This window comes from Gobio gobio (assembly GCF_949357685.1).
Source record: "Gobio gobio genome assembly, chromosome: 9".
Classification (NCBI taxonomy): domain Eukaryota; kingdom Metazoa; phylum Chordata; class Actinopteri; order Cypriniformes; family Gobionidae; genus Gobio; species Gobio gobio.
This window is the reverse complement of record NC_137115.1, coordinates 7955168-7969942: the sequence shown is the minus strand read 5'-3', so window position 1 is coordinate 7969942 and position 14775 is coordinate 7955168. Positions and strand designations below refer to the sequence as shown.

The 14775-nt window shown below is 36.6% G+C and overlaps 1 protein-coding gene across 1 annotated transcript in view; it reads right to left on the bottom strand.

Moving 5' to 3' along the window:
- Nucleotides 1-378: 378 nt before the first annotated feature.
- The window catches only part of cstf3 (cleavage stimulation factor, 3' pre-RNA, subunit 3), a 38325-nt gene continuing 23928 nt past the window's right edge, over nt 379-14775 (bottom strand). Inside the window, exons 17-21 of the mRNA XM_079825782.1 lie at nt 12408-12603; nt 10105-10252; nt 9860-9954; nt 2795-2855; nt 379-1044 (exon numbers count right to left, since the gene is read on the bottom strand). Coding sequence (XP_079681908.1) covers nt 842-1044; nt 2795-2855; nt 9860-9954; nt 10105-10252; nt 12408-12603 — 703 coding nt within the window. The 3' untranslated portion in view covers nt 379-841. The remainder of the gene's footprint in view (nt 1045-2794; nt 2856-9859; nt 9955-10104; nt 10253-12407; nt 12604-14775) is intronic.

Here is a 14775-nt window from a genome sequence, read left to right as displayed (position 1 = left end):
GACACATGTAGCGGAGGGGGGAATGAGACTGGAATGACAAAACCTACACAGTTGAGTACATAGTGTAAAAGTGCATAACTACGGTTATAATTCAACAAATGAAATGGCTTAAAAATGACAAAATATATATATATATATTTTTTGAAGGTTAAATCTGACCTGGGGATGTTTGAGATTCACACAATGGTCCCTTATAATTGTCTTCAAACTAACTCAACTAAGTGCACAAACAGCATAACATCTATTGCACTATAGTGCATCCTAGTGGTTGCACAATAAATCCACAAGTTCATAAATGCACTGAAGTTTGTTTCAAAGCTCACCGATATATTTGGCACACTGCTAAAACTGCCAGACAGCAAAGTAACACACGTCACATACAATTTTCATCATTTTGTTTTATTGGAAGCAAGTTGTGTGTGATCATCATTTCACTACAAAAGTTGTTTCAACTCTTCCATCACCAGCAACTACACATGGCAAGTTCAGAACTATGAGGCAAATCAGAATAAAAACTTTATACAGTATAAACCACCCAGTTTTAAAAAATAAAACTGTTAAAAAAAACGTTGAAAGCACTGAACCAAAACGAGATCAGCAATGACGGGTAAGAGATGGCCTTGTGATCTCTAGCGATGAGTCTGAAAGCCCTCTGAAACACGAGTCAACACTGAGGGACACGTTTCGGTCTCGTCCACTGGCTGTAGGAGTGCAGGTACACATTAAACCAGGGAGGAAGCTGGAGTCTGTACGGCTTCAGTGAGCTGTGACACACGGGTGGGCTCGGGCTCAATCGTCCTTTGTGATGTTCAGGTGTGTGTGTTTGCGTTTCCGGGTCAGCTCATCGGATCCTCTTCTGCTGTCGCGCTCGATAGATGTCGTGGATGGGAGGGGCGATAGATCCTTTGTCTTCCTCCTCGTCTGAATCGGCGTTAGGCCTTTTCAAGGACTTGTTTGCAACAGCGTGGTTTTCCACAGGCCCGTTTCCTTCGCTGGTCATCTCCAACTGTTTCCCAGTGATCAACTCTACAGCAGCATCTACAGCTACAGAGAGAGCCAGTTTGTGCAGTTAGTGCATAATCATTATAGATGACGATATCTCAAAACTTCAAGAGCATGTATGTGGCATATTCCACCACGAACCATGTTTTGCATCATGACATTATTTGAGGCATGCCACCTCATTATTTTAATGGCAAAACACACACACACACACATATATATACATACATACATACATAATATATACATACATTATATATATATATATATATATATATATATATATATATATATATATATATATATATATATATATATATATATATATATATATATATATATATATATATATATATATATATATATATATATATATATATATATATTTATTAGGGCTGTTAAAATATTAAATCACATCCAAAGTAAAAGTTTGTGTTTACATAATATATGTGTGTGTACTATGTTAATTATTATTTATATATAAATACACACACAAGCATGTATATATTAAAGAAAAAAATATTTTTATATATAAAACATTTATATTTTATATATATTATAGATTATATAAATGTATATACATGCAAATATTTCTTAAATATATACATGAATGTGCGTGTATTTATATACAGAGTACACACACATATATTATGTAAACACAAACTTTTATTTTGGATGCGATTAATCGCAATTAATCTTTTGACAGCCCTAATATATATATATTTATTTTTTTTGTCACAAATATGATAGATAAATGTGTAGATTGTCACAGATGTGATGTATGAACCTCATTATATATATATATATATATGAATTACATTTTTACATTTATTTATCTATCATATCTGTGACAATTAAGCCCCTCCACTCTCATTACCATAATGCAAAAATACAGTATATAAACATAAAAATGTACCTGGGTGAATATCATAAAACCTCTCAAGAACATACACGTTTCATATTTCACCCCAAAACATGTTTTGCATGATGACATTATTTTTCATTCCAAAAAATATATATTATTTGTACAGTGAAATACCATAGTTTTTTTTAATGTACTGACTTTATTGATTTTTAATTACAAATTACAAAATTATTATATTATAGCTTTGCTGTAATTTTTACTTCAATAAAGTAAAAAAATTATGATATTATTTAGCTTTTTTTTTTCCATATTCATGACAATCAAGCCCAACTATTCTCATTATCATAATGCAAAAATATATTATATATATATATATATATATATATATATATATATATATATATATATATATATATATATATATATATATATATATATATATATATATATATATATATATATATATATATATATATATATATATATATATATATATATATATATATATATATTCACTCTACCGTTTAAAAAGTTTGGGGTTGGTAAGATTTATAATAGTTTATAACTATACGATTCCAATTGAAAAAAATTGTATACCCCACAGTTTAGGACAGCGGATGTAATGCATGTTAATTAAAAAAAAATATATACAATTTAAGTTGTCATCGTTACGGCGTAATTCTACAATGAAGTATTGAGTAATATTAATTGATACTATAGGGCTAGGGTTTGGTTTAGAGTTAGTTGCTTGTAAATATGCATTATTTACTGTTGTTACTATAGTATGTACATGTAACATGTACAACAAGAATCCTGTCAAATAAAGTGTTACTAAAGACCAGCACTGTATCACTGTAATGAGTGTGTTTTAAGAAACACCATTGACCAGTGAGTGAGATGATTGTAATGATATTCTGCGATACTTACTCTCTGGCAATACACATCTTCTGAGAGAATCCATCAGCTCATCTACCTGAACAAAGGGACCCTGAAAACAAAAACACACACATATGATGACACTGTCCTGTACAATGACAAGTCTTTGGTTAAATAACTTGAGTTTACTCTAACGCAGAGGTTTTCAAACTTTATGATGCCAAGGACCCCCAAATATGACAAACCTTTTATGAGGGACCCCTTCCTAAAATCCATCTATATATTTTATGTATGAAAAAAACTTTTAAACTGTTAGATAAATAGTAAGTGTGACATTATACCTACAACATAGTTTCCAAACTTAAATTAGCTACTAGCTACTAAAAGGGATAGTTCCACCAAAAATGAAAATTAGCCCATGATTTACTCATCCTCAAGTCATCCGAGGTGTATTTGACATTCTTCTTTCAGATGAATAAAATCAGAGTTATATTAAAAAAGTCCAGGCTAATCAAAGCTTTGAAATAGCAGTAATTGTTGCTCCGTTAATAAAGGCCTTTATTAGAAAACTATCCATATTTAAAACTTTATAAAGTAAAGTTTCGGCCGACCGCCTTCAGTATTCAATTTATGGAAAAAGTGGTGAAAGTGCCGAAAGACAAACGCGACCAGGTACGCTCGTCATGACATCTTGCATTTTTTATGGACTTCAAAAACAGAGCAACTATTACTGCTGCTATGCTGCTTGGATTAGCCTGGACTTTTTTAATATAACTCAGATTGTGTTCGTCTGAAAGAAGACTGCCATATACACCTAGGATGTATGGGATCAGAATCCCGCCAAATTTACTGCAGTCATGCATAAAAAAATAAGCATGAATCAAAATTTTAAAAACAAATGTGAAAATATAACGCAGAAAACTGAAAAATCAATGAAAAGTTAACCAGAATCACAAACAACGCAGTCACGGAAATAAAAATAATAAGCGTAAATCAAATATTTAAACAAGTTTAAAATTATATTGCTCAAAACTGAATCATGAATTCAAAATTATCTGAATCGCTCACAAAATCATGTTTTCTGCTCTTATTTTCATTTTTTGCATGTCCTTGCTCTTTTCTCCTTTGCTCTTGTTTCCACATTCTGTGCTTGCGGTTTCAAATGTTGCAGTTCAAGTTTCATGTAAATTAGGGGCGGGTCTTAGCATCACCATTGGTCCACTAGTTCTAGATTGACAGCTCATCCTCAAGCCAATCAATTGAAGAGGGAAGTTTACGTCACTCCAATGCGACTCATGCCGCAGTTCAGCCAGCCGCTGTTGAGCTACGAGTGTAACCTCTATCACTATATCTGCAAGGAAATACATTATTGTATTGTTATGAATATAATCTTAGGACTCTATTCTCTTGTATGATAGACGTTTTAGGGGGGTTTCCTCACAATTAAAGCAGTAAAATGAACATGATCATGACTGGGTGCTTACTGACACGAAACGCGTTCACTAGGCCTATAGGAGATGCACGGATGGGCTTTTATTTAATCCGCAACCGCATCACGCACCGTCCGCACCAACGTTTTTTGACCAAAGTTCAAAGCCGCACCCGCCCGCCATCCGCTGATTGTAAAGCCTTGTTGGGCCATGCAAGGCGCTGCTGACGCGAGCAATCGTAATTCAATGGACTGGCCTACATTAAACCTTTAACTAAAATAGTTATTGAACTGTTTACACTGTCATTTACAATAAAAGAGCCTGCACAGCGACAGGAAATAAAAATGAATGCAAAAAACCTGCCTTAGCCTACTGTGACTGAAGGAGCTCAAGAACCGCTCACTGGTAAAACGACGTGCACTCAATCCCTCCAACATGACATTTCTTTGTAGCCTACTTTACTTGTTTAGTTTCATATGTTTAAATTAGGGCTGGGCAAATTAACTCGGGCGATAATTTTTTTCAGTTTAACGCATTAAAAAATATTTAATGCAAATAACACAGCGTCCGTTTTTATATCCATTTTTGTCTAGCGTTACATGATCACGCTCCTATTCATGTAAATGCTTCCAAGCACGACAAGACACAAGAGAACGCGCTGTATGTCAATGTCCTGTGTGTGTGTGTGTGTGTGTGTGTGTGTGTGTGTGTGTGTGTGTGTGTGTGTGTGTGTGTGTGTGTGTGTGTGTGTGTGTGTGTGTGTGTGTGTGTGTGTGTGTGTGTGCATGGGCGTAGAATAAACGTACATTCGTCCCCCGCACTTTTACCGGGTCGCACCGGTCCTAGCTCTTACTTTTAAACATTTATGATTATAATCATTGTTGAAAACAGCTGTGGAAATCATGATGCATTTTATTTTTCAGTATTTTTTAATTAATAGAAAGTTAAATGAACAGCATTTATTTGTATTGAATAAAGCATATATAAATATTTTGTTATAATGCCACTTGATCAATTTACTGCATGTTTGATGAATAAAAGTATTAATTTCTCTCTTTTTTTTATCTTACCACAAATGTTTGAATAGTTTCATGATTTCCACAAAAATGAAGCAGCACAACTGTTTTCAACATTGATAATAATCATAAATGTTTCTTGAGCATCAAATGAACATATTAGAATGATTTCTGAAAGATCATGTGACACTGAAGACTGGAGTAATGATGATAAATTCAGCTTTGATCACAGGAATATTTTTTTTCTTTTTTACTATATATTCACACAGCTGCTTTACATTGGGATAATATTTCACTGTATTACTTTTTTACTGCATTTTTTATTAAATAAATGCAGCCTTGGTGAGCAGGAGACTTCTTTCAAAAACATTTAACAATTGTAATGTTTCCAAACTTTTGATAGGTACTGTATATTTTCTGCCTTATTCAGTGATATTTTTTTTTTTTACAAAGCATAAAATCCAAGGGGACTTAATGCACAAGTTTTTGTAGTACATAAACCAATCATAAAATTGGCATAACATATAGGGAAAACATTATAGATATTAGTGGTTATTGTTCAGCAGTGTATTTGATATCTTACTCAATTAAAAGCAAGAGATGAGATCAATTAAATCTGTCAATTAGACAGAGGTTTAGAAAAAAAACTGGTATTACACCTGACATTTCTGTCCCCCTCACTTCTGAAAAGATGGCTACGCCCCTGTGTGTGTGTGTGTGTGTGTGTGTGTGTGTGTGTGTGTGTGTGTGTGTGTGTGTGTGTGTGTGTGTGTGTGTGTGTGTCTCGATTAGCTGATATGAGTCACACAGACAGGACATTGACACACACACACTCACAGACAGACAGACAGACAGGACATTGACACACACACACACACACACACACACACACACACACACACACACACACACACACACACACACACACACACACACACACACACGTGTTTTGCTCATGAACAAACAGTAACAACAACACAGAGAATTTTGAGTATTCTCATATTATGAGTCTTAAATTAGTTCAATAACGTCTTAAATGAACTTAAAGAGTTGTGAGGAAATGAGATCCACGATGTTCGTCAGCGGCCGTTCTTAAAGTGACAGGAGCACTGATGATGCCTGAACAACGGGAACAGAGAAAATTGTAGCTTTAATGATGATTAATCTATATTTGATTTATTATTTATGTAGTTAAGAAAGATGTTTCATAACTGTTAGATTTCTGTATATAGACATATACAGAAATCTAACAGTTATGAAAAATCTTTCTTAACAGGGAAGGCCACAGGTAAAAAATAACATTTATTATAATGGGTTTATGTAAAGATTGTTTTAAGTTCACTTAAATTAAAAGTTGTTTTTTTTAAAGCCTAATAAATGTTGAAATTGGCCGCTTTCAGTTATACTGTAATGTAACGTCATTAATGTTCCATAGAGACAGAGATACTGGCCTTCATTCATAAAAAGATGCCATTACAACACATATTTAAAAAAAAGCTGTCTTTAAATTGTTTCTACATTAATTTGGAGAGTAACTGAAATTATTACAATATCAAAATGTAATTTTAAATATTAAAATATTAAAAAATAGAAAAAAATTTGATTAATTAGTTAATTTTTGTAATCGATTCCCAGCACTAGTTTAAATATTATAATGTTATTTTTTTCATTTCATTTAGCCTACGTTGATTATGAAATATGATTATGATAGGCTATATGTAAGAAGACATGGGGGTCAAAAATTATTTCGACCACTTTAAGTTTCGTTAAGTTTTGTTTTGTATAAATTGTATCTTAATTTTAATCAATGTTTTGTCAACCAATTTCGAGGATTTAATCAATAATAAGCAAAATATAGCAGACAATGGCATGGAGGTGCCAGCGCTGCATGAACAACGGCTTAAATGAACAACTAGGGAAGAACCAGCATTACACAAAGCCAGGGCATGAGCTTTAGAAATGAACGGAATCTTCAGAAAGGCGCTCTGACTCTGGAGGAAATATTACCACTCTACGCATTCTCTATACCGCAACGGTCACAATATGACCTCATGTATGTTTTAAAAACATAATTCAACATATAAATATTAAGCCTTTTTTTTAATGGCCACTTAAAGTGTACAAATAAATTACTAAATGCTAAAAACGATCTTAGCCTATACATGTAAATTAACTCAAATTTGCAGCACCTCCACTTCCCGTGCTCCTGCCTATATATGAATAGCCTATATTGTACCCCAGAAAATCAGCAGGGAACCGATCGGCGCACAATGGACAAAAATAAATCGTATCGCACACACGTAGGCCTATTATTTATACGCATTTTCGTGAGATCGTTGCCTTGCACGTCTAATTAATTGGCAAAGTTTTCCGACTATTTTTTCGTTTTCTGCTGTGGATGTTATTGAATTTGTAGAAGTTTAGCTCTTGCTTTCTCTCTTTTAAATGCCTATCCCCGAGTGACTACAATGACTGGCTGTTTTAGGATAGGCCTAGGCTATATAACTAATATCGAAACAAAACCCAGGCAGTATGTACGAGATGTTTAGGCCTCCATAATGTTTCTTATTCATATGTGGTTTCTTATTCATATTCCACCACTGGCTGTGAAAAAATATTTCTTTGGAATGAGAGTGGCACTAACCAACTATTTGGGGTCATGATCATTTGATCAATTTCTGATTAACCTCTCTAAAATGTTGATTGTATAAATTGATATATTTAATAATATATTCATGATTGTAAACAAATATATTTCCATGCACAAACAGTGGGCCAGAGATGCGCGGTTGGCAATTACAGCCGCGGACTCCGCGGATCGGGCGGATGACGTGACGAAAAATAAGATTATAAGATTTTAAATTCGGGCGGGTGGTTCAACCATTCAAATTAATAAAAAATAAAAAAATATATTATGCTTACATTGTTAAATATTGTTGCAGCGCCTGGTAGGCCAAGCAGACCTGCAAGCTAGAAGCCCAGCCCAGCTGTCAGTATGGAGGCAGCCCCATTCTTAAATATAGCCTATCTCATAATTATATTTTATAATCAACGTAGGCTAAATGAAATGAAAAAAAAAAAAAAAAAAAAAACATTATAATATTTAAACATATGAAACTAAACAAGTAAAGTAGGCTACAAAGAAATGTCATGTTGGAGGGATTGAGTGCACGTCGTTTTACCAGTGAGCGGTTCTTGAGCTCCTTCAGTCACAGTAGGCTAAGGCAGGTTTTTTGCATTCATTTTTATTTCCTGTCGCTGTGCAGGCTCTTTTATTGTAAATGACAGTGTAAACAGTTCAATAACTATTTTAGTTAAAGGTTTAATGTAGGCCAGTCCATTGAATTACGATTGCTCGCGTCAGCAGCGCCTTGCATGGCCCAACAAGGCTTTACAATCAGCGGATGGCGGGCGGGTGCGGCTTTGAACTTTGGTCAAAAAACGTTGGTGCGGACGGTGCGTGATGCGGTTGCGGATTAAATAAAAGCCCATCCGTGCATCTCCTATAGGCCTAGTGAACGCGTTTCGTGTCAGTAAGCACCCAGTCATGATCATGTTCATTTTACTGCTTTAATTGTGAGGAAACCCCCCTAAAACGTCTATCATACAAGAGAATAGAGTCCTAAGATTATATTCATAACAATACAATAATGTATTTCCTTGCAGATATAGTGATAGAGGTTACACTCGTAGCTCAACAGCGGCTGGCTGAACTGCGGCATGAGTCGCATTGGAGTGACGTAAACTTCCCTCTTCAATTGATTGGCTTGAGGATGAGCTGTCAATCTAGAACTAGTGGACCAATGGTGATGCTAAGACCCGCCCCTAATTTACATGAAACTTGAACTGCAACATTTGAAACCGCAAGCACAGAATGTGGAAACAAGAGCAAAGGAGAAAAGAGCAAGGACATGCAAAAAATGAAAATAAGAGCAGAAAACATGATTTTGTGAGCGATTCAGATAATTTTGAATTCATGATTCAGTTTTGAGCAATATAATTTTAAACTTGTTTAAATATTTGATTTACGCTTATTATTTTTATTTCCGTGACTGCGTTGTTTGTGATTCTGGTTAACTTTTCATTGATTTTTCAGTTTTCTGCGTTATATTTTCACATTTGTTTTTAAAATTTTGATTCATGCTTATTATTTTTTTATGCATGACTGCAGTAAATTTGGCGGGATTCTGATCCCATACTAGGATGACTTGAGGGTGAGTAAATCACGGGCTAATTTTCATTTTTGGGTGAACTATCCCTTTAATGTTGGATGTATAAACCTGAAGAAGATTTGTGTAAGCAACTTTCACAATAAATGTATGTAAGCAGCTTACGTACTGCGTTAAGAATACCGCCTTACAACCCCAGTGAGCGAGATAAAGGGGACTACAGTGAGAAAAACTCCCTAGAAAGAGACAAAGCAAACAGATACAATCCCGGAAAATATGTATACGGCAAGAAAAGAGAGAAACATTTAGAAATGAAACGGTTTGAATGCTTGGTAGACTATCCATTTTTGCTTTGTCTTTTTATTCTTTGAAATTTTCGGGGGACCCCTTAGAACCTTCTAGAGGACCCAGACCCCAGTTTGAAAACCCCTGCTCTAACAGACAGTCATGCAACTGTTTGGTCTAATTAAAGCAGTTGAGAGAAGACCGTGTTGAACTGACTGTAAAACAGCTGGGAGGAGGCAGCAGCTTCATGAGGATGACAGCAGTAGGAGGGACAGGAAACACTCCTCCAGGAACAGGATGTAGTCCGGGGGCTGTCAGGAGGACATCACCAAACTTAGCAATGCACATCAAGACCTCAGAGCACAACCGTATGCAACTGTACAATGCTTTATTGACATGATTTAGACCAGGGAGACTCAGGTTTAATGTTAAATGTATGCGAGGTGTTGATTCATACTCACGTGCCAGATGACGAGGCTGGAAAGGAACCATCTGGCAGGTGTCAGGTTTGGGGTACTCGGGTTTGCGGTCGGCCTCGTCTTTTTGCGCAGGAGTAGAAGGCGTGACCACCGCCTCCTGGATCAGTGCGTATTTGGCACGAGACACGTCCTGCCAATCAAGATGAGGGAGAATATTCAGATGATTGTTGCACCATAGGTTAGTGATGTATCTAAGGCCCCGTTTGATGTCATTTTGAACAAAATCAGGCCAAAAACGAAGTTTGCTTCTGTATTACTAAACAGCTTGCCAAAGTAAACTTTCTGGAAATGTTTGCTCTGGCTGGTAACCACCATCGTGGCGATTATGTAACAGGTATGCTCTGGGACTCGGCCTCTTTGACATGGAAATCTGTTCAAGTGCTATATAAATAAACATGCCGTAACTCGACTGGACTGCTGAACTGCAGAGCTGGAGCAAACATCCACATCGCAATGATCAGGTGCTTTCTCAACTGCTGTTTTCTCACAGCTGTTATCTTGTCATGCGTTTAGGTATTAAAGGGTTAGTTCACCCAAAAATGAAAATTCTGTCATTAATTACTCGCCCTCATTTCGTTCGACACCCGTAAGACCGTTCATATTCGGAACACAAATGAAGATATTTTTGTTGAAAGCTGATGGCTGAGAAAGGCCTCCGTTGGCATTCAGTACATTTACACTCCCAAGACCCATAAAAGGCATTTAAAACGTTACAAAGTCCATCTCACCACAGTGGCTCTACAATAATTTTACGATGCGACGACAATAGTTTTTGTGCGCAAAAAAAAAAATCAAAATAACACCTTTATCCAACTTGTTCTTGCCTTCCGTGTGTGCCTCCACGACGCATGCGCGAGAATATGACGCAGATCCGGCGTTCGGACACATGACCCAGAAGCGATTTGTTTACAAGCAGAGGAAGACGTGCCTAAGACGTGTATCTAAGCTGTTGAATTCTACATTGATCGTGCTTTAGGTCTCGGCGTAGTGCTCAAATGGGGCTAAAGTGTGCATTTCATGGATTCCTGAACGCCGGCGCTACGTCATATTCTCGTGCATGTGTCGTGGAGGCACACACGGAAGACAAGAAGAGGTTGAATAAAGTCGTTATTTTGGGTTTTTTTTGCGCACAAAAACTATTGTTGTCGCTTCGTAAAATTATTGTAGAGTCACTGTGGTGAGATGGACTTTGTAACAAAGTTTTAAGTGCCTTTTATGGGTCTTGGTATGGGTGAGTGTAAATGTACTGAATGCCAATGGAGGCCCATCTGAAGCCTTTCTCAGCCATCAGCTTTCAACAAAAATATCTTCATTTGTGTTCCGAAGATGAACGGAGGTCTTACGGGTGTCGAACGACATGAGGGTGAGTAATTAATGACAGAATTTTCATTTTTGGGTGAACTAACCCTTTAAGAGGAAAGCATGCAACACATTTACATACACATCTAAACGTAGTGTGGGTGGGATGTTCACCAACAGTTTACAGCTGTAAAGGCATTTCAAACTTTTAAAGGTCCCGTTTTTCGTGTTTTTGTGCAATATAACGTGTTAATGTTTCATGTGTAAAAAAACACAGTATTTTTCACACAATTTACTTATCTGTATACCGCTGTTTTCACTGTCCTCAAAACGGCCTGAGAATTTCCTCGTTCTATGAAGTCCCTCCTTCAGAAACACGTAACGAGTTCTGATTGTGCCTGCGGTTCCCGTGTTGTGATTCGACAGCAGCTTAGGGCACGTTGCCCGGGAAGGTCACGCCTCTTACCATAACAGGGAGATACATGCGCTCAAACTACAGCCCCTGAAGGCCAAACAAAGGTGATTTGACTCCGGGATGAAAATAACAGCGTCTGGACGACATGGCGACAAACGCAACCGAACCGAACCGAACGCAACACTTCCTCTTCTCCACGAGGGAGCAACAAGACCACGCCCCCTTTTTCGCGTATTCTTGTGGGCGGAGGTTAGTCAACAAACTGTTCTACTGACGTCATTAAAGCAGGAAGTACCAGGATGTAGTCCAAACCGGCCGTTCGCTGTAGGCTTTGAAAGGGAACTTCTGTTAAATAAAATATCTCGCTTGGCATTGAACTTTGAGCTTTATAATTTTACAGGTATTATTTATGCTCTAACAGCAACATTACACACTAACTAAAGTTTAAAAAATGGGATCACGAAGAACAGGACCTTTAAACGAAGAATGAAAAAACTTTGCCAAGAGTGTATCAGGGCCTTTACAATGACAGTGAATTTGTGAATTAAAACGATTATGTCTCCTATCGTACCTTGTAACCAAGGGCTTTGAGCTCACAGGGGGAGCAGGGATACAAATCCATGAACTTGTATCGGTCCACCAGTAGAGCCGTCTCCTTTCCCTCATATTCATCTTTAAAGGCCATGAAACGCCGTCGCTCCACCTTCAGGATACTGGCCAAGTCCCCGATGTTGCTTTCAAAGGCCAAGAAACGTGCCCAGATTTCCCTGTTACACAAAACCACATGTAAATGCGCGAGCATAATATACACACACACACACACACACATATACATATATATATACATATATGTTAGGACACCCTATTGAATTCCATGGTTCACTGTATCAGGACATAAAAAAAATAATAATCTAGTGCTTGTCAGGTCTTAAATTTTGGAAAATAAAACCCACACAAACAAACACACACACACACACACACACACGAGAAAGAGATTGTTCAGCAAATATTTAGGATATATACACTGTATATTCAGTCAATTCAAAAGATGTAAAGATAAAAAGAAATTGTTTGTAAGGCGTAAACCGTATGTAAACATCTGCATCATATGGCATATTTTTTAATCCAACTGAGAAGCTTAATCGATTAATACAATCCAATCGTAATTTCAATCGGATCAAGGCATTTACATGAAGGATTTTCAATCTGTTTGAGCCATCAACCTGATTACTAACCAGGGGTGTAAACAGGTGAGGGGTAAAAAAGGTGAGATCATTGCGTGGATAGAGAAAACTTTCTCCGAGGTCAGGACACTTTTCTATTTTTTGCATTTGCCTGGAAACTAATTCTAACAGGTAAGAGGTAAAAAAGTTGTGGTGTTTTATGAAGGGCAAAACAACCTTTTATAAAACACAAAAAAAGGATTCAATAGATGTGGGAGCTGAATACATCAACAAAAAAACAAGACAACAACCAGATAAAATATAACACTCAAATAACACTCAAAACTGAAAACTGAAGATCCCACTGGCTACAAATGCATCAATATGGGATACTTTGTACACCAACTCGTAAGTTAAACCCCATTTCTTCTGACGTTTAGCCACCAGAATTTCAAGGGCCCGCTTCATTGTTTTGCTGCATGTCTCAGCCTTGCCCGTTTTTCTTTGACGCATTTATTTTTTTTATTTTTTCCTTCACAAAATCTGAACAGACCCATCACCCCTCCCCCGAAACACTCTCATCGGATCTACGCTAATCTCGTAAGTAACCTATTTTGATCTCAAAAGGTGAAATCTCACCTAAAGGTGAGGAGTTTGCATCTATATGATATGTTAATAATGTTTATGTTCTTGACATTCACTTTTTTTGCTCACCAGCCACTAGGACTAGTGGTTTTCCAAAATGATTAGCCACTGGCCACAATTTTGACATCAATATCGTGGGGAAAATCTGCCATATAGATATTTCTTAATATCATCTCATAACGTGGCAGCAGGAATATTAGGCTGCTGTGATTTGAAGACCTGACGCAGAGATTCATTAAACTGTTACACATGCGTTTTACGTGAATATTCGCCAAGATCGGCATTTTGTCAAATTTTTTTATGGATTTCACTGTTTAAGCGCAAAAGCAGCAAAAAATAACTCAATTTAGTACTGAGAGGTGGCTTTATGTGCTCGCACTTTGGGTGTGAGCTAGGGCTGGGTATCGATTCAGATTTTCGAATTCGATTCACATGCTCTCAAATCGATCCGATTTCGATTCTCGATTCAGATTTAATACAAATACTATACTTGTAAACGTATGTTCACTGTTCTTTTTTATAAGTGGGTAATTAAAAAGAAATTAAGAGCCACAAACCTGTATATTAAACTCTTTATTTGAGGTACATTAAAACAGAAAATCCTCTCTATTTCGAATGCATACAATTATGTTAAATATATATATGCATTTGGCAGACGCTTTTATCCAAAGCGACTTACAGTGCACTTATTACAGGAACAATCCCCCTGGAGCAACATGGAGTAAAGGGCCTTGCTCAAGGACACACTGGTGGTGACCGCTGGGATCGAACCAGCAACCTTCTGTGTGTCAGTTCCATGGTTTAACCCACTGGACCACCATCTCACACCAATACACCAATACAATGCAATTTTGACTTTAATCAAAAAAATGTATCAAGTATTTTATATAATTTTGCTTTTATGGATATTTTGATATATTTATTCTAAAAATGATATTGGATGATTTTCAGCACATGACAAGCTTTTCTTGCGTTTTTGCCGCCCGTCATGTGTGCAGTTACTTTTCATACACGAGAAGCGCGTTCATACCTGGACACATGTAGTTGCCGTGGTAACGAACAACAATACCGTAACGTTCTGACTTATGTAACTTTTATTCGAGGAAATCTGTTTATAATATAAGCTATTAG